Raw genomic sequence first — 23017 nt, 5'->3', positions numbered from 1 at the left:
TGTTGAACTAAAAATATCAAGTATGTTGGAACGTTTACTGTGGTCCCCAATAAACGGTTTAGAACATAGGACAATATTTAATTTTTTTTTTTTTTTTTGGGGGGGGAGGTGCTCACGCAAAACGAGTAAGAACCTCTCGTTCAGATTAATTCATGTTTATGGAATATTTTTAAATCAATAGCATGCACTTACCTTAGGTTAGGTTAGGTTAGTTGAAACGTTTATAGCTCACATGAAAACATTGGAAAATGATATTTCAAAGTTCAAAATACTATAATTGTAACCTTTCCATCTGGTACTGATGTAAACTTCACCGTAACTGCACGCTCCGCATTTCAACTGTTAACTCTGTAGTTCGGGACAATGTTACAGGCTCGAAGGACTACTTATCGTAATTAACTGAGTCATACAACGCAAGCTCGTTTTCTGTACCGCGCGACCGAGAATTTAATCGTAAGGGAGACTTACGTAAACTGAGTTCGCATACATTTCTGGCGGAGACTTAAGTAAATCTAAACTCAGCCGTTGTCGGCATGTGAGCTGTTTTTTTAAAATTCTTTTACCGGTGATTGATCAAGGGGGGGATGCACAGCCCAAATGTATACGATTAAAAAATGGAAAGAATCGAGAAATCCTGCATTTCCATTATTCACTTATTATGAAGATCGGCCAATTTTTGGCAGATATGAACATTAAACAAAAGGGAGTAATAAGAAGAATTTAAATGACTTTGTATTAAATTCATTCATAAGAATATTATTATTATTATTATTATTATTATTATTATTATTATTATTAATTCTAATAATCTATTTAATTATTATTATTATTATTATTATTATTATATTATAATTATTATTTTTATTATATGTATTATTGTTATTATTATTATTTTTTATTTTGTTTATTTTTTGGTTTTTATATTGTGGGGTTCCGGGTTGCATCCTGCCTCCTTAGAAGTACATCACTTTTCTTACTACATGTGCTGTTTCTAGTAGCATGCTCTTCTGCATGAGTCCTGGAGCTACTTCAGCATCTAGGTTTTCCAGGCTCCTTTTCAGGTATCGTCGGATCGTGCTAGCTCCCATAATTATGAATATAATTTCCACTGGCATATCCCATATCCTTCTTATTCCTATTTTCAGGTCTTGATACTTCTAATTTTTTTCTTTCTCAGCTACTCTGGTGTCCCATGGTATTGCGACCTCAATGAGAGATGCTTTCTCCTTGATTTTGTCAATCAATATCACGTCTGGTCTATTGGCACGTATCACCCAGTCTGTTCTGATACCATAGTCCCAGAGGATCTTTGCCCGATCGTTTTCTGTCACTCACTCAGGTTGTTTTTCATACCACTTATTACTGCAAGGTAGCTGGCGTTTCTTGCACAGGCTCTGGTGGAGGACTTTTGCTACTGAATCATGTCTCTTTTTGTATTGGTTCTGTGCAAGTGCCCGGATTCGCTTGCTATGTGGTTTATGGTTTCTCTTTTTCATATTGCACTTCCTGCATATGGACGAGATGTTATTTCCATCTGTCGTTCATTGAACATATCTGGTTCTTAGGGACTAATCTTGTGCCGCTGTTGGCATTCCTTCTGTTTACTTATTGATGTCACCCTCTACAGCCATTGCCATGTTTAATCGCTGGCCAGTTCTTTCGACTGTCTCGTACTGTCCGTGCATTGGTTTGTTGTGCCATTCCTCCGTTGTGTTTGTCATTCTCCTGCCTCTGCATGTTTCTGGATCTTCGTCTACTTTTATCAGTATTTCTTCCCATGTACTCCTTAACCACTAGTCTTCACTGGTTTCAGATATTACCCTAATGCTCTGTTCTCGATGTTGCCGTATTCCTCTATGCTTAGTAGTCCTTTCCCTCCTTCCATTCGTGTTACGTACAGTCTGTGTGTATTTGCTCTTGGGTGTAGTACTTTGTGAATTGTCAGGCATTTCCTCGTTTTTTGGTCTATGCTGAGGACTTCAGACTTTGTCCACTCCACTATTCCTGCTTCCATTATATCGTCTTAAGTCTCTGCATATATTCTTTCCTGGTTGTGTCCTTCATCTCATGGTGTTCTATATACTCTCCTTCTATTATTTCTAGGTATTTGTATCCTAACTCATCTATGTGTTTGATGCTATTCCCATCTGGTAGCTTTATCCCTTCAGTTCTTGTCACTGCCTTTTCGTATGTTGACCAAGGCACATTTTCTATTCCTGATGTTCCCAGATACAATCCTATTAGTTTGATTAGGGTATCTATTTCCTTGATGCTCTTGCCATATAGCTTGGTGTCGTCCATGAACATCAGATGGCTAATCCTGTTGCCTCCTCTTTTGAGTTGATACCCAGCATCCATTTTCTACAGTACTTTTGCCATGGGAATCTTGTTTACTACGAAGAGTAGTGGGGCAGTGAGTAGCCATGAAAGATTCCTCTCCTGATGTTAACCTCTGCTAGTTTTGTCCCAGAGCTTTTAAGTTTTCTATTCCAGTGGCGCATTGTATTTTTGAGGAAAGTGATGGAGTTTTCCTCTGCCCCATATGTTTTCAGGCATTCCATTAGCCACGTGTGTGGTATCATGTTGAAGGCTTTCTTGTAGTCAAACCATGCCATGCTTAGGTTGGTTTTCCTTCTCTTACTGTTCTTCATTACCATTTTTACTATCAGGAGTTGGTTTTTTGTGCCCCTACACTTCCTTCTGTGGCCTTTCTGTTGGTGGTGAATGGTGTTTGTATCTTCTATGTGGTTGTATAACCTTTCACTGATGATACCTGTTAGTAACTTCCACATTACTGGTAGGCAAGCGATAGGTCTCTAGTTACTTGCTATATTTCCCTCGTTCTCGTCTTTCTGCACTGTTCTCCCTGTTTGTGTTATTATTATTATTATTATTATTATTATTATTATTATTATTATTATTAGTATTATTATTATTATTAGCTATAACCTGACATTTTTAAAGGTCCTTGTCATTCAATAAAATCTCAACCACGAACTCTCTGTACATAGAAAATTACGAATGAAATAATTTCCTATCCATCTACTCCTTTGATGAAAAAAAAGTTCTTGTTTTAACAAAGAACTTTATAATTTCTAAGGTGAAAATCCATGGTTTTTTCTTCGGGTCCTGATTACATGGAAAAGGAGGGGACCCAGGGCTAACTACCATACAGCCTAAATATCAGTAATCATCACGAACTTCTCGAGGTCCACATAAATACAATATGTAAACAAGTTGTTGACAAAATGCACGAAAAAAGTACTATTTCCATAGGTATATTTTGTACACCTGGAGTACTCAGCATACCACAGTAGGTACATTTATTTCACTGGGTCAATTTCGCAGTCTACATTTTGTACATTCTGGCCAGTCGGTACCGTGGATAAATTTTGTTTATAGGATACATTTCGTTCATTTGTATATTTTGTACATCAGTTATATTTAGTGCATCTGGGTACAATCTCATTTTTTTTCTAGTGTTATATAATACTCCTTGCATTTCTGTATTTCATCTCTTGAACTGTTAAGAAAGTATATCTCATATTTTTTCCTTGCGATGGCAAGATAAGTATCTGATACAGGAATATATATATGATATATATATATATATATATATATATATATATATATATATATGTATATAGACATAATATATACATATATATATATATATATATATATACATATATATTATATATAGACAGATATATACATATATTATATATATATATATATAGGAACATATATATACATATATATATATATGTATACAATATAATACACATATATATATATATAATATATATATATATATGCTATATACATATATATGTAATATATATATATACATATATATATATTTATATGACATATATATCATATATATATTATATATATATATATATATATATATCATATATATATATATATATATATGTATATACCATGTCTATATACATACTATATATATATATATACACATATATATATATGTATATATATACATATATACATATATACGTACGTATGTATAATACTGTATCCGATACTTAACTTAATCATTCGTCTTTGAATATACATTTATTTACCTTTGCACTTTTAATTTTTTTGGCAAAGTATTTCTATATCGTTATGGATTTCTGTGAATATTCGTTCGATTCGTCACGAAAGTTTCAGTCTGGTTTACGTGAGTCCGCGATCACAATTTACCAAAGTAAAGCCTCCAAGAGCTCAGGCTAACTTTTCTTCAGTTCCTTCTGAGGAAGAGTTAATTGCAGCGCTTTTCTCGTTCTCATTACGTCGGGGGCTTGTGGGGCACTCACTGGAATTAGAAGGGGGGGGGGGGAGCAATTATAGTTCATACATTCAACGGCTTTGGAGCCAAAGTCAAGACAGATTTTCTAAGAATTTGCTAATATATATATATATGTCGTGACAGGTTCATACAAAGTAAAGTTGAAGCATTTCTTCGCACAAGACGTTTCCAAGCAACGCAAGGATTACTGAAGATCTCAGAACAGAGAGAAAATTGGTGTACCCAAGGTCCTTCAAATATACTGTGATTATATCTCAAAGACCTTCGGTGTACCTACCAACGACGACATCGCCAAAACATCGAGTTGGATGAAAAACAAGACAATATACCACTAGATGAGCTAAACTCATTTTCAGAAAGGAAAAGTTCCCAGCAACGTGAACCTTTGTTATAACTGACATGAATAATGTTTTATCTGTGCGTTTATGTATTTGTGTTTTTTATGTGATAGTTTTCCTTTTTCATCAGTACTTAGCTTGTGTATAAATTCTTATTTCAGGGACCAAATCCATAGTGGTTGCAGAAATAAACATATTTTGGAATTAAGTCTGTTTAATATTACTGCAGGACCTCATATTCAGACTATGATAGTAAGGCATAGCATATATGTACACTATATCTATGTATATATATATATATATATATATATATATATATATATATTTACAATATATATACACTGTATGTATATACACACACATATGTATGTATATATTATGTATATCCATTATATATAAAAAACAACGAAAAAAACAACAACTGTATGTTGTGAATTTGACGACAATTTAATATAAAAATTCTGAAATTATCAGGCATTGGAGAAGGCACGTGTTACTCAATACGTTTTAGTCTGATGTTCTTTAACAAATATTGCTTTGTTCTGGAAGTAATACGTACACACACACACACACACATATATATATATATATATATATATATATATATATATATAATAGATAGATAAAATAGTAGATAGATAGATAAATAGATAGTTAGATAGATAGATATATAGATAGAGGTTCTCCATGTACCGCAGAATTCATACTAGTTACAAAAATTAGCCACGAGACAGTCTTTCGTGCTCTATTTATCAACATTTTTGCTTCCGCACTTTTAAAATGGTGTCCACATGTATGCATTAATAATTCACCACCACAAATTTGTATGATCCATTTGGATATGACAAAAGAAAAACGGCAGCCTCCTGAATAATTTAGTGCAATTTACTTGGCCGCCACTTAACCGCGTGAGCAACTGACAGTCGCGTCTCAGAATTCAGTTTTCGTGGTGCCTTTCCTCTTAGTAGCTGCTTGGTAAGATCGGCTCGGTTTTGAACCTTCTGCTGCCGAATTTGGTAATCATATTGTCCGGAGCTGCCTTCATTTTCTCGCCTTGGTAACTTTCTCGATACTGTGCAAACAATTAAGCTGTGTGTGTGTGTGTGTGTGTGTGTGTGTGTGTGTGTGTGTGTCATGAGAAGTTTAAATTGGAAGGCGATTCACTGACTGAAATACTGATGCGGTAATATTAATGGACGTTAATATTATGTGAATGACTGATTGATAAGGGAAATGACATAATCATGCATATGGATTTCCAAATCAACAACTTAGCTCCATACGATTTATCAGATTATCAAACCCACACAAAAAGAGACAAATAGCATGAGAAGAGGCTGGTTTTGTTAAAAAAAAGAAGAAGAAATTTTCCCAATGAGTTTGTTAAGAACACAACTGGAAAATGGAAAAAGGGCCAGATGTCTAATAACTGTGACAAAGGAAATCTTACTTTAGTGATCAAATAACACGAAAAATTTATCATTTTGTTCCTCCGCATTATTAACGGTATGTTTGTCATCCCTGTTGACTTCACCAGATGGACTAGTAAACGTATTAAATCTCGCAAAAGACGAAGTGAATGACCAATAATAACAAATCAATAACAATTTTGCGACAAAGTTAACTAGCGATGAATAAGATGATAGATTCTAAATACGATCAGGTCAAGACAGCTTCTTTTGAGAGCCGCATTATTTTTGGGGAATGTGCCAAAATAAGCCTTATATTGAAGATGCCTACAACAAAATTTTCATGATCCTGAGGCATGGGTATTCATAAGGACTTGAAACAGGAAGATATTCATATGTCCCTCGACGAGCATATCCTTGAACTATCCATCCTGCTATTAGAAGTCAAAATGCAGTTTCATCCTTAAACAATTCATCCTGGTACCAAAAGTCAAAGTACAGTTTCTCAGTGGAAGGAACCTCCATGAGGAAGAATCTAAAAACACTTTCCGTTAAAATTTCGACTTATGAAGACTGAAGAAAAGATGCAGAAATAAAAAGTTAAGTCTATCTTAGTTTAACCAGACCACTGAGTTGATTAACAGCTCTCCTGGGGCTGGCCCGAAAGATTAGATATTTTTACATGGCTAGGAACCAATTGATTACCTACAACGGGACCTACAACTTATTGCGGGATCCGAACCACATTAAATCGAGAGATTTAGTTCTGATCACCAGAAACAAATTCCTCTGATTCCACGTTGCCAGAACGGGGAATCGAAATCGGGACTACCGAATCGGTAGGCGAGCACGTGAACCACTTGTCCAACGAGGAACAGGAAAAGATGTAAGTTATTGAAAGATGAAGTGAGGACATGAAATTTGACGTTTGGGTGCAAAGGTGATGAAAAAGAAAAGTTAGTTAACATAGAGTCTTCCCATTGCCTGTTACTTGCCCTATTGAGCAGTTTCCCAACCTCGGGGTAAATCACCTCAGTGGTGTAATGGACCCAAATTCTTGGGGTAATGGATGTTCTGATCGGCTATATGACCCATGCAGTTCATCAGGTGACGGAAAAAAAAATAAATTATAAAAAAATCCGATATGACTGGGTATACACGTATTCAATGGGGGTAATTGATAACTGCGAAACTGAATTTTGAGGTAATTATTTCGAAAAGATTGGGAAACACTGCAGTTTAGAAGGAGAGACTGAAAAACAAACTGGCATACTAACAAAGGCTTGTTCTACTCAAGTATAATTTTATAGCCTTGTATATAAGCGAATATTTTGTGAAGACTATCGGAATATGCAATGGTGTTATGCAGTTGCGTCTGGAATGGTAAGGAGGGCATTTCTGAAAAATATCCCATCGAAGGAGTATAGTCAAAAGACGCTATACTGGATCGCTATTTCAAACGGCCGAGTGAATACCTGACAACCAGACTAAACTTCTATGGCCTGAATTTGACTGTCACTGAAGATTCAGAAGTTACTTTCAACAATTCCAAATGGAATTTGAAACGTTTTTTCTTCCTTTTCTTTTTAGAAGATATTATAAATTCGTCACCACCGGGTTTTAATCCTCTCCAGCCAACATCAACCGTGACTAATGGTCAATTCTTTTCCGAAAAATTTCGTTCATTCCCCGAAACAAAAATGGCTTCTGTAACACTTTGTTTCATCCAGAATATGAAGCTGGAGTGACCCAAGTATTTAGAATAGATACGATTGTGAATGCAACTAGGCAATCAGCGGTAATCCTCGAACTCGAAAAAAAAGAAGAAGAAGAAAAAAAAAAAACAAAAAAAAAAAAAAAAAAAAAAAAAAAAAGAGGAGCCAACGACAAGGCCCCGCATGCGCTCAAGTTTGACGACAATTGAATTATTCAAGATATTTTGCCACGCAGACACGCTGAAAGTCAGATGACGAATATTTCCATGCAAAAAATGCCCCGTGGACGACTCGATCACGCCACTCGACTTCCCTCACGAAACGTGGAGTCAAGATGCTATTCATTAAGACTTTCGATCTACAAGATGGCTTCGACTCACAGTAAAGAGATTTTTTTTTCTTCACGGAATCGTTGTTATAAAGTTTCACTTTGTGAATACGACAGTAGAGAAGTAACCTGCAGAAATATATAATATCTGAGGAGTCAAAATTTGGCAGACCCCCATTGAGACGAAATCTGCGGATGAGCCTGAGATGACATTACTAATTTTGGCCATGAATTCAAGGAATTTCCTCTGGTGTTCATATACTAGCGACTAAGGCAATGAAAGACCAAGTTTAATAAAAGAAAAAAAAATAGAGAAAAATATTCTACTTTGTCAATTTAATTTTCACTCTTCTCGTTTTTCTTAGTGACAAAGATTATCCTCAGATAAATGGAAAGGACTACAGTACCCATATCTTTAGTAGAGTGGAGAGTGCGTTAAACGATATAGCGTTGGAAGCGTGTCTCTGTCATCTATTTCGGCCGAAATTGCATGTTCAGCGTGCATTATTAACAGCGTTGACTTTCGGGCTTTAGATTCCAAATAAAAACGCATCAGGAATATTACTTTTGCCTCACGTGTCAGAAAGCATTCACAACATCCTAATGGTGTCGTTCTCAGGTCGTTTGTGTCATTCTGACGTAAATGGCTTCCGATCGAAGAAGTTCAGTAGCAGATATCCGTGAGTTCTTCGGCCGGACACAAACACACACACACACACACACACACACACACATTCTCTAAAGCAGTGGTTCTTAAACTTTTCATTACCATGGCCCCTCTTAAAAGTTGGTCCTTCCCTCCACGACACCCCCCTACCCCGCCCCCGCCCCCCCTTGCATCTATGAGTAAAATTCCCTGCCAGATTTAAAAGAAAAAGATAAGAGAGAGGAGAGAGGAGAGAGAGATAGATAGAGAGAGAGACGAGAGAGAGAAGAGAGAGAGAGAGAGAGAGAGAGAGAGAGAGAAGGGGGTTCGAGGGATAGGGAGGGAGATAAATAATTACAAAACATGGTATTCCCGACGAGTCTAACCAGGCGATACTTTTGCACTTTTTTCCATACACCTCTGAATATTACTTCCTCACTGTTGTTAAGAGCATAACGAATATAATTAGTGATTTTTTTATTTTTGGTCTAAGGCTCGCGCCTCCCCTGAAAATTGGTAACGCCCCCCGGCTTAAGAACCACTGCTCTAGAGATGAATGGCTGCTCGAGAGCGAACTGATTCACAGATTTCCTTCCCAGGCATCAGTGTCATTTGCGAGACATGTTTCGTCACGATAGTCCGCCCAGCTCCAAAATGGGTCCGATGACTTTCATCCTGACAGCTACGGTGGTGATGTTGTTGACTCTATCGGCCGTGAAGGCCAAGGAAGTCCTCTATCTCCTGGGCGAGGCAGGAACCAGAGGATCCCAAGTCCTGTTGGCAATCCCAGGGGCCGAGTCTAAAAGTATGTGCGCTGCAGCCTGTACTTCTGGTAAGGTTCCCACAGTCAGTATTATTAACGAGTTATTAACTAATGTTTGAACTTGCATTTAAACGCCACAGCTAATAGGGTTAATGAGTTGATAACTATGTTTGCACTTGCCTTTCAACGCCATAGACAAGAGGGTTAATGAGCTGATGATTAATGTTTACACTTGAGTTTAAACTCCACAGCCAATGGGATTAATAAGTTGATAACTAATGTTTGCACTTGCATTTATACACCACAGCCAATAGGGTTAATGAGTTAATAATTAATGATTGCACTTGTTTTTAAACTCCACAGCCAATAGGATTAATGAGTTAAAAGCTAATGTTTTATAGATTAATTGTAATGGTAGTACACGGCTAGACTGAAAGTTATAGAATAAGACACAATTATAAAGTAACAAATCATTGAATAACAACTGAAACAAACCTCATTCTCACCCGTTTACCATCTACAGTAGTTTGAAAATTATTCTGTATAAGAATAACTTTACGAAATTAGGGCCAAAGAGAAAAGAAAGAAAAAAAAAAGAATAAACTATTTCCACATCGTTTATGACTGAACGCTTTCGAATTTGGGGATTAATTTTAATCTTAATACTAAAAGTCCCGTCGGTGCATAAACTAGCTTATGACGCGAACACTGAACTCAGAGCACAGAGGGAGAACAGATATTTCTCAAAGCGAAAAATATCTATGTAAAATTTCAGGCTAACGGAGGATGTGTTTCCTGACGCAGAATCCCTCTCACGACATCTGTTACTCTCGCAACAAATATATGAAAAATATTAAGCTTCCTTCAGCCACTTGTAATTCTTACGGAAACCTAATATAATTTACTTGCCAACTGCCATAAAAGCGGTTTATCATGGGAATTATACAGAAAATAAATAACTTAAACGTGAATTACTCTTTAACTGTCTCTAATAATTCTTATTGAATTTGGTATAATCTAATTTCTTCAATCCTAGTGCTTTGAGAGAGAGAGAGAGAGAGAGAGAGAGAGAGAGAGAGAGAGAGAGAGAGAGAGAGAGAGAGAGAGAGAGAATTTTAGTCTAATGCAGAGATTATTATCATTCGTAGCTAGTGGGTGCCTGGGATTCAACTGGATGGCCATGGTTACGACAAAATGCCAACTTCTCTCAAGCCTCCGAGTGGTTGTAGCAGACGCTTCCTGCGCTCTTTATGTACCAGGTAAGACCCATTTGCTCACGTTACTGGGCTTTAGATAAACTTTAACCATCTAGAAATAAAAATTTTTATCTTTCGTGAACAGAGCTTTAGAGATCACTTCTTTGTAATTATGATCAACTGCCGGCATCTTGCTCAACCAGATGAATCATGAAACACTAACTGCTCCGAGGTACTACTACTAGTACTAAACATGGCAGAAGCTCCTTGGCGGCGCTGTTTAGTACTAGCCCCTCAGGGGATCAAAGTATTATGTACACCCATTTCTATATTGTGTGGTCGACAAATTATATTAATAAACGATATGTCCGTAGGGCCATCTACTTTACCTTTACCATACAGTGTTTAGTATTAGCATCTCGAAGTAGGTGACGCGTAGATAGCAAGAGAAAGTAGCACCAAGTAATGTCTAAAGAGTGTTTAGGGTACTTCGCTTATAATCTCGTTTAATCCAGCTGACAGTTCTTTATTTCTCAGTTTAAAATTATATTACTGACGCATATACTTTTTTATGTTCACAATACTTCCAGTATCATCAGCTGCTTTTCTTTCCTTTATATTATCCTTAATTGCGTTGTTTCCTTGTTCCCCGTCTCTGGAACAAAGCTCTTCTTTCCCAGTGTCAAGAATTCGACCTCAGGAAAGTTCAAAGAATGCCCAGATTACGTCAGACAGTTGTACTATCTTCCTATAACAATGCCTTTTGTTTGATAGACTCGCATCTCTCTCCATCCGTATATTGCACGTCAATTCGTTATCTGTCTTTCACCATTTCCACCGTCAAAGCTCAGCCGTCATCTTTCCTTGATTTTCTCACTAAAACGTAACTGCTAACTGAGGCTAACACAGAGTCGCCTTGCGTCTTCAGTTCAGTCATATTATTACTCGTTTTTTGGCCCAAGAGTAGTAGAGTGTAGGCCTTTGAAAATCTTAGGGCAAAGAAATTAAAAATCTTTCAGAAGATTAATGGGCTTAAATCTTTATAGCTTTACGAGCAACTAAAATATCCTTGACAACAGCTACAGTTTATATTGAGTAATGCTTTTCTTCAACTAAATTAGAATAACAATCCAATAAAGCTAACGCAGGTATTTTTTTAAAATATGAGAGAGTCTAAATACACATTAGAGTGAAACCAAGTACTATTTTTGTTTAAAGTAAGCGAAATGAATCGACCGTCTACCAGGAGACCACTGGAAATTTGGTTTATAAACCAATTCTCAAGCGTTTTAGTGGATCAGCACACACCGGTTTTGATCCGCATTTTGGCAGACGATGACTGGTACATCCCATGATTCTGATCCACAGAAGTACTTTTGTCACGTACTATCCCTTTGCCACCTCTAGCGCTGGAGTGGTAGAGTGATGTCAGTGAAAATGTTTTTTTTTTTTTTTTTTTTTTTTTTTTTTTTTTTTTTTTGAGGTAATTCTCGTTCGTGAGCTTCTTGATTTCTTGAGTAAAAACCCTGACTTGGTCTCCCATTTCAGAAGTGTTTGCGAGGACGGCCATCAAACTTGAGTTCAGTTGTCCAACCTGCATGGGAAGCGCGCCCTTCGCTGGAGAATTTTGGCAGCACTCTTGTGACAATGGCGTGATAGCAGGGCTTGCCTCCGTCACCTCTTTTCCAGATCTTGATTACATGCTGTGTATTCAGTACCAAGGACTGCTAATGATCACAAATAATGGCTTTACCTGTTTAGACGATACACGAGGCTGCAATACAATAACAGCTTTTCCTGTAAGTACAAAATTCTGAAATCTTTTTTCGATATGATTCACAGGATACTCTAGCTTTGGATCAGTTTGCACAAACAAAACACTGCCAGTCTCTCTCTCTCTCTCTCTCTCTCTCTCTCTCTCTCTCTCTCTCTCTCTCTCTCTCTCTCTTTACACGACGCAAACATTATCATGTCGAATCCGATGATAAATTCCGACTGGATTCTAATTAACTATCAGATAGAAATAAGGTTTCCATGACCATCATAATAAACCGAGAGTTTCCCTCTATTCCTCCGCGGTTGTGTGTTATAGAGCAGGGGTTCTTAACAGTGGGTATCCATACCCCTTGGGGGTATGAGAACTACGTGATGGGCCGTATGGGACTTGATCTTTGGATTTGTATATATTTAATTCTAATGTGTCAATGAATAAATGGGTACATTTTGTAAATAAATAACTATATACAACTGTAAATGCTTTTGATTTCTTTGTATGTTCTGTTCCTAGCTATTCATACCTAAAGTATGTATTAAACTAAGTATCTTAAGTTATGTTTTCAACCAATAGGACTTAAGTGGACTTAAGTAAAGGGGGTATGGAACCATATTGGGCAATTCACTGGGGGTATTCTGGAGTCATCAAAGGGTCAAGAACCTCTGTTCTAGAGCAAAAATCTTCCGAATGATCCGTATGCACATCCAATACAAACACAATACAAACATAAGGAAATATACGGTAATTAAATGTACAGTACCATTGGACTGGCTATCGTGTCTCGTACCCTTAGTTTTAAGGTTTCGTACCCCGACAGGTACCCCAGGTTAAGAACCACTGGCATAGACGTATCTTATAATTGTACAAAACTATGCTCTTCGGTTCATCGAAGATACTGATATATAAATTTTGATCACAAGTTTCATCTCAAATTTGTGTTTGCTCATTCAGAAATGCGGTTGCTGAATACATACACTGAACCAAATTCAGCCTAAGTGGATGATTGCTATCATAATATGTTTTAAAAGAATCTCAAGAGAGGATGCAATACAGTACTACCCTGATATTGTTCTCCTTGCATTTTAATACACTTAATCTATTTATTAATTTATTAATTATTTCTTCTTGGTTAATAAGCGAGATATCTTTTTGCGTTTCCCTCTACTTCCTCACACGCACACAAATACTGACGCTGGGAAACTTAAGGATAGGAAGACTTCAATTTCCCTTTAGCCTGAATATCTGATAAGCCCAATTTCTGCCTCTCACAGAATATTGTCCCTAACTGCATCTGGGGTGATACTCAGTACTATGATCCTTCTGGTAGTAAGCGGTATGCCTGTCGGCAAATCACCTCCTGGCATAAGGTAAGTGACTGAAGATACAGTTCCTTGTTTGCACTGATAACACACCAATGAAAGCACCACACATGAACACCTCTGTCGTGCACGCGACCACATTCATATACTAGCTGACCAACCCGGAGCTGCCTGGAAAACTCGGAATGACCACTGATAAACTCTCTCTCTTGCTCTCTCTTTCTCCTCCTAAACACCCTCTACTCTCTGTCTCTGTCTCTCTCTCTCTCTCTCTCTCTCTCTCTCTCTCTCCCTTTCCTGTTAAGATTGTTGCTTCAGTTACATTGCCCCACATTTTTGACATTTCATATTTCATCACTTCTCACCCCTATTCCTATTGGGGCTGAACTTGGACTTGACAGGTACCGGGAGTGTCTCTGTTCATCCCAGCAATCCCAAAAACTATAGTTTAGACACTGGTATACATCATTTTTGACATTATATTTTTTATCACTTCTCACTACCTCCTCCCCCCATTCCTATTGGGGCTGAACTTGAACTTCAAGGGCATCAGGAGTGTCAATAATGATCTCAGCAACGTCAAAAGCTATGGATTAGACTCTAATATCTGTAGTTTTCGGTTATTTTTAGATGTCACCACCTTCCCACCCCATTCTAAACCCCCTTTCTATTGGAGCTAAACTTGGACTTAAAGAACATCGGAAGTGTCACTATTCATCTCAGCAACCTTGAAAACTATAAACTAGACACTAACATTGTCATTTTCAGCTAATTTTACATATCATCCCCTCCCCACACCTTCTCAACCTCCCCCTTCCTATTGAGGCTAAACTTGGACTTGAAGGCCATTGGGAGAGTCATTATTCTTCTCAGCAACCTCAAAAACTATTGGGGCTAAACTTGCATTTAAATGGCATCAGAAGTGTCGCTATTCATCTCAGTGACCTCAAAAACTATCAATTAGACACTATCTGTCATTTTTGGTTTTTTTACATGTTACCCCCTTCACACCCTTTCTCACCCGCCCCCTTCCTATTAGTGCTAAATAAAGAATTAAAGGGCATCTAAGGCATCAGTATTCATCTTAGCGACCTCGAAAACTATGGATTAGGCATGAACATCTGTCGTTTTCGGTTATTTTTACATCACCCCTTCCCTATTGGGGCTGAACTTGGACTTGTAGGGCATCAGGAGTGTCATTATTCATCTCAACAACCTAAAAAACTATGGATTAGACACTAATATCTGTTGTTTTCAGTTAGTTTTATTTTCACCCCTTTCCAACACCCTTCCTACACACACGCTGCCCTTTGGTGCCAGTGATGTCTTACTCTTACAGTATTCTTTCCCTGATGCTAAGTTATATGTATACCAAGTTTGGTTGAAATTGCTTAATGCATGTAAAAGTGTATGTGTCAAAAACACACAAACACACACACACACACACTTACATACATCCATTTATATATATATATATATTATATATATATATATATCTATATATATATATATTATATATATATAAAGTATAAGCCATGAAGGAAAAATAAACAACAGAGTTTCTGCAAGATCTTTCGACTCCATGTCCTTTACTCAGCAGATAAAGGACGTCAAGTCGAAAGATCTTGCAGAAACTCCATTGTTTATTTTTCCTTCGTGGCTTATGCCTTTATTTATGGATTTATCACGCTCCAAACTTTCGTGATTACACACACACACACACACACACACACACACACATATATATATATATATAATATATATATATATATATATATATATATAAAGGTATAAGCCATAATCTTTCAACTCAACATTGAAAGGTATAATCTTTCAACTCAACGTCCTTTACTTAGCAGACTGACTTCGTGAAAAACTGGAGTAGCTGCAAGATCCTTCGACTCAACGTCCTTTACTTAGCAGACTGACTCAGTCAGTCTGCTAAGTAAAGTTTCACTTTCCTTCGTGGCTTATACCTTTATTTTTTCGTTTATCATGTTCCAAACTTTTGTGATTACAGTTCTACATATAATGTATATATACATATATCTGTATAACTATATCTATATCTACACATAAATTCATCTTTAACAGGGTGTTTATATACATACATACATACATACATACATACATATGTATATATATATATATATATATATATATATATATATATATATATATATATATATACTATATAATAGTATATATATATATATATATATATATATATATATATATATATATATATAATATATATATATATATATATAATTTGATTCCCAATCTTCTCACTGTGGTGGAAGTGCGGTTGCTATTGGCTTCAAAAGGGGAGGTTCATATGCCATTTAGGGAGCATTTCGTGTCACCATAGGATCCACAACCATTCGTGAGGCGCTCTTCTGCCATTGTACTTCAAGTCAATCGCACTTCTTATAGCACCAAATTCTAGATATAAATTATGAACAATTGTGGGGATAATTTTCAAGTGATCTGGTTCCATATAACTTTCCTGATGCCCATTTGGTTAGAGGACGATGTATCATTGCTGGACTATATTATTATCCTTTTTCACTGAACAGAGTAAAGCTAATACTCTTGAGAATGTTGAGGTAAGAGAATAACCTGTTGTTAAGTGAAGCAGCAATTTCAATTATTCTGATTTTCATCTGCACCTTCTCTTGTTCATAGCGCTATAACTGATTCACTTAAGGTAGATTCTCGGATGAGCCTTATTCTTACGAGACGTTTGTTTGGTGGCTGCTGATTGGCTGGTACCGGGAGGTAGGCAGCTCTCAGCCAATCAGCGGCCGCCAAACTAACGTCTCGCAGGCATAGGGCTCAACCAAGAATCTACCTTAAGTGAACCAGTTATAGTGTAAGTCCAGTTTCTGAAGTTACGATGCAGATTTTATTAATCTAGATATGCATGATAACTTAAGTGACAAGCGTTTTAAGTAATCTTATATTTTCTTCTCATAACCTCTTAAAAAAAAGTAAAGTAAATCTCTGGAAATCACAAAGAGGAGGCAATGACCATTGGGGACACCTTATGAAACTAGCTAATGGAGAAAGTCACCTTACACACATAATTCAAAAGTGTAACTGCAGGTTTTAGAAATGGTTATCATTTAGTGCAAAGAAGCCTGATTGAAGTTATTCATCTTTTGCCCGGTTGTCTTTCGTCTGCCTGTTACAGGTTGACGTGGCTCGCTGCAAAAATGCAACGGAAACCTTTGGCTACACCACTGGAATCCCAACTCCCGTGAAAATGCTGCTGTGTCCCCCGCACATGGTGGCTCAGAGACTCTACGCTTCGACGACAATTCCCGCCTACGTCACCTGTTGCCTCCTCTACTGAAGAGGGTTCCTGAGGGATCGCTGCTGGTCCCTCTATTCTTTTCAGGGGAATGATGAAGATGTAGTTTTGACCCCTTTATAAGATGATCAGTGTGTCGATTGACGTTTTATGGTCGTGGCATTATACCGTACACATCCATGAAGAAACTTTTTGTTCCTCTTCAGTTTTCTGTAAAAGAAATCTGTCGAGATGGCTATTTGTCTGCCTGTCTGTCTGTCCGCACTTTTTCTGTCCGCTCACAGAAATTGCTAGAGGCTGCAAATTGGTATGTTGATCACCCACCCTCCATTCATCAAACATGCTAAATTGCAGTCCCTCTAGCCTCAGTAAACTTTGTTTGATTTAAAGTTAACAATGATCGTGCGTCTGACACCGCTATAGGTGCCAACAACACAGGCCACCACCGGGCAGTGCTGAAAGTTTCATGGGGGGCTGCGACTGGGAGTTTCAAAGGCCGTGGCTGAGAGTTTCATATAGCATTATTCGTTGTGTAGAAAACTCAATTGCGCCGAAGAAACTTCTGCGCATTTTTTACTTGATTTTTTTTTTTACTCAGATAATTTCCTTGAAGAAAGGACTTTCCTTGGTTTTGCAAGATTCTGTACATTTCAATGTATCATTATTTTTTTTTTTCACTCAGATCTGGATTCTTCATTCTTGGTGACTGTACAGGTCACATTTGAGTCAACGCCTTTATGAGCAGTCTCTGGTGATAATGCTGTCGTAATCCCAACAAAACACAGAAGTCATCATTTGGGCAACTGGAAATGAAGAGCCACAGAATTTCAATTCCTCTTTCTCTCCACCTTTTCCGCTTCTACGTGGGCTCGATGTTTCTGACAGCTTCCTTCTACCTGGCTCGGTCAAACACATCGTCCTCTGACTATAATTGTTCGTCTCTCAGATCTTCTCCAACTACATCTGCGTCACTCTCCTTCCTTTGGCCTCTTATTCCTTTGGGCTTCTTTGATAGTTCTACGACTTTAGTAGTTCCTCTTGTTCTTTTATTCTTGATCCTGTCCATTTTTGTCACCCCACACATCCGCCTGAGTATTTCATCTCTGCCGCATCCAGGTTCATCTCTGGCAGTCTTTTTACCGGTCGTGTTCCTGCTCCAGACATCAAGCAAAGCTGGGCTCACTTTTGTCTTATACACTCTCCTTTAACATTCTTATATATATATATATATATATATATATATATTATATATATATATATATCTTATACATATATTTATCTTATACACTCCCTTCATTTATAATATATATATATAAATATATATATATATATATATATATAGTATATATATATATATATATATATATATATATATATCTTATATACTCTTCCTTTAACATTCATATATATATATATATATATATATATATATATATATATATATATATATCTTATACACTCTTCCTTTAACATTCATATATATATATATATATATATATATATATATATATATATATCTATTTATGTATATTTATGTATACAGCACAGGTAATATATATACATATGTATATATACATGCAAATGTGCATATATATATATATATAATATATTATATATATATATATATATATATATTATATTAATTATCTACTCGTTCTGCCAAGATATCAGTAGAAAATTGAATAAGTTTACAGCTAGTGTTTACCAAATGCTAATTAATATAATATGTAAAAAAAAAGACAGATTTTCAAACACAGATGTTATCATTACTGGGGTAATGAATTTAAACAGTTTTAAGTGTATACTAGTGTCTTTATGCCATCAGGATGACGGTCACAGGCTTTACTGTCGTAAATATAATTATAGCTATAAACTTCATACACCACTGTATGGTATAAAATATATATACACTATTTCATTCAGGAAAATATTTTTAGTATGGAATTATTAAGAAATTTTGTATTTATATATTTTTCTTTCATGTTGTTAATTTTACGAATTTTTAAAATGTACTAGATGTACAACGACACTATTATGTGCATTCAAATACGAAAACTAAGTTTATAGAGTTCATTCAAAGATTATGTACCCTGAAAGAAGCTGTCAATAAAGTATTATAAACATTAAAATTGTTTTATTGCATAATAGCTAACAGAAATAAAGATGATTTATGCCTTTTTGAAAAGATACTTTTTTGCCTTCCTTCCGTGGTCTTCTCTCTCTCTCTCTCTCTCTCTTTCACACATCCTACACACATACACAAGCACACACATTATATATATATATATATATATATATATATATATATATATATATAATATATATATATATGTGTGTGTGTGTGTGTGTATATAAAATATATATATATATATATATATATATATATATATATATATATATATATATATATATGTATAATTATATGTATATATTGTTACGTATATAGGGCCTTGAGAGAAGCTAGATACGTAAACGGAAGTAATTTAGGGATTTCAAGAGGGAATTGCTTGAACTTACCGTAAACTGATTATTATTGATTTCTTTCTTTAGAGGGAAGGTCGCCAGAAAACTCAGCTCGTTACTTTAAAACTATTTATTTACAAAAAAGGCCCGTGCTGGCCTGGAGAAAAGTTAAATGATATTGGCCCCCACGTTGGGGCTTATAGTCTCATTCAATTCAAGCTGATTTTCATTCACTTGGGTTAATGCACACTTGCGGCAGAGAGACGGCACGTGACTCATGGAATCTGGAAAAGAATCCCAGATTAAACGAGATAAAAGGAAAAATGACTTCTTGCTTTGATTAATTAATTCTCTAATACTGGGGAGAAGGAAACTTTTAAGGTTTCACTGAAGTATGCAATGACTCCATTGGTCTGGGACGATCACACAAGGGGAAGCATGCGGCCATGAGGCAGTGAGAGGGAACAAAGGGATGAATTCTTTTGTTGCTGGAAATTAATTGGGAGAATGAGGATCACAATGATAATAGGTTGGGAGAGACTGGCAATATGCTGTTCCACAAGACGTACCTGGATGTCGTGTTCAGTGTGGACCTTTGAAGAAAATGTGGCTCTTTGTAGGAAAGTATGGGGGCCCCTTTGTCTGAGGCCTGGGTCATCGGCGCGCCACTCACGCCCTGGGTAGGCCTAAAGGAAGGCAGGTAATTTGACCTCTGTCCGAGATCACGTCTCGCAGCCGACTGAGGCAGAATTCAGTTGGGTTGCTTGGGGGTTGGAGGTCAGCTTAACCCCCCACGATCAAGGCAAATCCTGGAAAACAAGCATACAGCCAGCAGAGGGGTCACAGGAAAGAGAGCTTAAGGTATAGGTCTAAGAAGTACCAATCTGCCTACACCCTTCCCTTTTGAGATACGTCCCTACAGCTGATGAAAGACTCTTTTCCCCCAACTGGGGAACTTCCTATCTCTAGCTGGCGGGTTTTGGGTTTCCCGCGGTTACTAAAAATCAGCTGATATTCTAAAGAAATGGCTGCCGTTTTCCAAATCAAATTATTTAGTTAATTGCGGGGTAGACGAACGATCTATAAACGTCACAGCTCCCCCTGTTAAGAAGGCATTCACTCCCTTTCGGGTGTGAAGGTCTTGGCTTAAATAAATTGATCGTCTCGACTACCCCGTTCTCCTATTCCAATTTGAAGTTTTTTTTTTTTTTTTTTTTTTGAGCAGGGGTACAGCTAACTACAGTGGCCTACCTAACTTATAGGCAAAGATGCTAAGTGTACTAACTTAATATAGTGATGTAGTCTAGCCTAATAAATAACTACAGGTTGTCTTGTGACGACAGTCTACTCTACCCCTAGATAAGGTTACTTGAAAATTCTACTTGCTACTAACCTAATGCCCTGGTACTAAATCATTAGCCTAACCTACTCAATACAGTTAAATGAAGACGCAATCATTCCAGAGTGTGGTACGCACAGCAGTAGTTCAGCGACGGAACTGTTAAAATACATAATGAGAGGTAATGATGCGTGGGGATGATGAGTTGTTAGTTGACCAGGAGGGAAATGCAATGAGGTAATTATATTTAAATGAGGGCTAGTATTACAATGGCTAGGGGTTAGAGGGTTAGTGCTACTGGCAGGGATCGGGCTGGCTACCTTCTCTGGGTAGGTGCCAGGATCATTCTGCAAATGAATGCGACACTGTACCTCGGGCACAGGTGTCAAGGAGAGCATGTGGCTCTTGGGTTAGTTTGTTAATGATTGGTTACGTCCCTTCTTCTTCTTATTCCTCCAGGACCTGGCTATACCAGTCCTAGGAGTAGACGGAGGCACCGACTCTGGGGAAAGGCCAGAAACGCCGGCAGGAGCAGAGGCAGTGGTAGCCTGAGGGATTTCAGGAGAACACCCTACTTCGGTATCTGCAGCAACCGTCGTAGAGGTGGAACCTACTGCAGGGGAGGCCCTCACTTCGGCTGCTGCGGCAGCCGTCGTAAGGGGAAAACTCCAGGCTGACTCCTGGTCGGGCAGTTCCTGGTTTTCCAGAGGAGGTACAAAGGTAAGGTCTGCCGGAGGTTCATCCTCGGGCGACAGAGGTAAGGATGAAGAAGAAGGAACTAGTGATTGGCCATGGGCTGTGGTAAGCTCCATGCCTGTTGGAGGATCTCCTGTAGGAGGATCCTTGATAAGGTTAGGCGCCGGCGCTAGCTCGGGGCCAGGCGCAGAGGTCAAGTTCGGTGGTGGCTCTACGTCCAGGCTGGACGGAGCTTGGCACTGCTCAGTGCTGCCAAGTGGCACTGGCAGAGAGTTGAGGTCGACTGGACCTGTGACGGGTACCGGAGGTGCAATACCTCTCAGCGTGCCCTTGGAAATGGGAGACAGAGGCTCCTGTCTCTTGTTGAAGGCTAGGCCTTGTGGAAAATGGACAGTGTCCGCTGCTGGTAGTTTGCTAGGGCACCTAGGCCAATTAGTAGAGTGCCCTATTACGTTACAGGTTTTGCAACGGAACTGCGAATGGTCAATCTCCCTCCTTGGTAACGGGGGAGACTGTTGGTGGACATACTTCCTAGAGGAAGTAGAATTTCGATGACTCCTTGCCTTGGAGTGATTTGTTGTGGGGTTAGGACCCCTAGGCTGTTTGGAATGCGAGGGAGACTTCATGTCTTGCCCTAGGAGGAGGTCGTAACCTCCTGGAATGTAGCTTGCAACTGCAAGGGTACAAACTTTGGAGAAGTGAGGTCTGGTGACCCTCAATTGGACGGTCGGAAGGATCAGTTTAATGTGATTGATACCTTCAATGGTGATCAATCGACGTCTATCAACGTTAGCCCCTCGGGGAATTCTGTCTTCCCGTATCAGGGAGACTTGAGCGCCAGAGTCGTCGTAGGCTCTGACGTGGCTTGGCTGATAATGACTTTGGAGGGGTGCAACAGTTATAGGGCCCTTAGCTGGGGGTCCTAGTGAAGAAGGATTGGTTACGGCCATTGCGATGGCAGGAATATTGCAATTAGCGCACCCTCCGTAATTTGCAGACATGTGACCCTTGCTTGCCACAGTCGTCGGCAGAACGTGTTCCAGAACCTCTTCCGTGGCACTGGATGATAAGACCGAGATGCCCCCACAGGTTGCGAATCTGTGGAGTCACCAAGGCTGGCAGTGTGCTCAGGCACAGGTGAAGAGTCCTCTCTGGCAGTGATTTGACGTGGGGAGGTTAAGGAAACCTCTGTTGAATCACCCTCGGAAACAATTCTGGGGTTAACTGGTGGGCTTACCTCTTCCAAAAGGGAGGAGGTAGGCGGTAAAAAGGTAAAAGGCTGGCAGGATGCGGCAGGAATTTCTATCTCCGGCACTGGATCAGGACCAGGCTCGCAAATCGAAAGGATGTCAGGCTGACCAGAGACGGCGGGACTAAGAGAGACAGTGGGTGCAGGG

The 23017-nt window shown here is 38.1% G+C and overlaps 2 protein-coding genes across 2 annotated transcripts; one reads left to right on the top strand and one right to left on the bottom strand.

The window, feature by feature from the left end:
* Window positions 1-9561: 9561 nt before the first annotated feature.
* LOC135196069 (uncharacterized) lies at window positions 9562-12612 on the top strand. Its single transcript, XM_064222530.1, has 3 exons — window positions 9562-9586; window positions 10666-10776; window positions 12262-12612. The coding sequence occupies exons 1-3, from the start codon at window positions 9562-9564 to the stop codon at window positions 12528-12530; spliced, it is 405 nt and encodes a 134-aa protein (XP_064078600.1). The 3' UTR covers window positions 12531-12612.
* Window positions 12613-19577: 6965 nt separating this feature from the next.
* LOC135196068 (WAS/WASL-interacting protein family member 3-like) lies at window positions 19578-22591 on the bottom strand. The gene is made up of 2 exons (XM_064222529.1): window positions 20155-22591; window positions 19578-19869 (listed from the first exon to the last, which is right to left on the bottom strand). Exon 1 carries the CDS (start codon window positions 22568-22570, stop codon window positions 21335-21337), a length of 1236 nt encoding a protein of 411 aa, XP_064078599.1. The 5' UTR covers window positions 22571-22591; the 3' UTR covers window positions 19578-19869; window positions 20155-21334.
* Window positions 22592-23017: the final 426 nt, after the last annotated feature.

The sequence above is a fragment of the Macrobrachium nipponense genome, chromosome 17, assembly GCF_015104395.2.
Source record: "Macrobrachium nipponense isolate FS-2020 chromosome 17, ASM1510439v2, whole genome shotgun sequence".
In the NCBI taxonomy this organism is placed as follows: domain Eukaryota; kingdom Metazoa; phylum Arthropoda; class Malacostraca; order Decapoda; family Palaemonidae; genus Macrobrachium; species Macrobrachium nipponense.
This window is presented reverse-complemented; position numbering and strand designations above follow the sequence as displayed.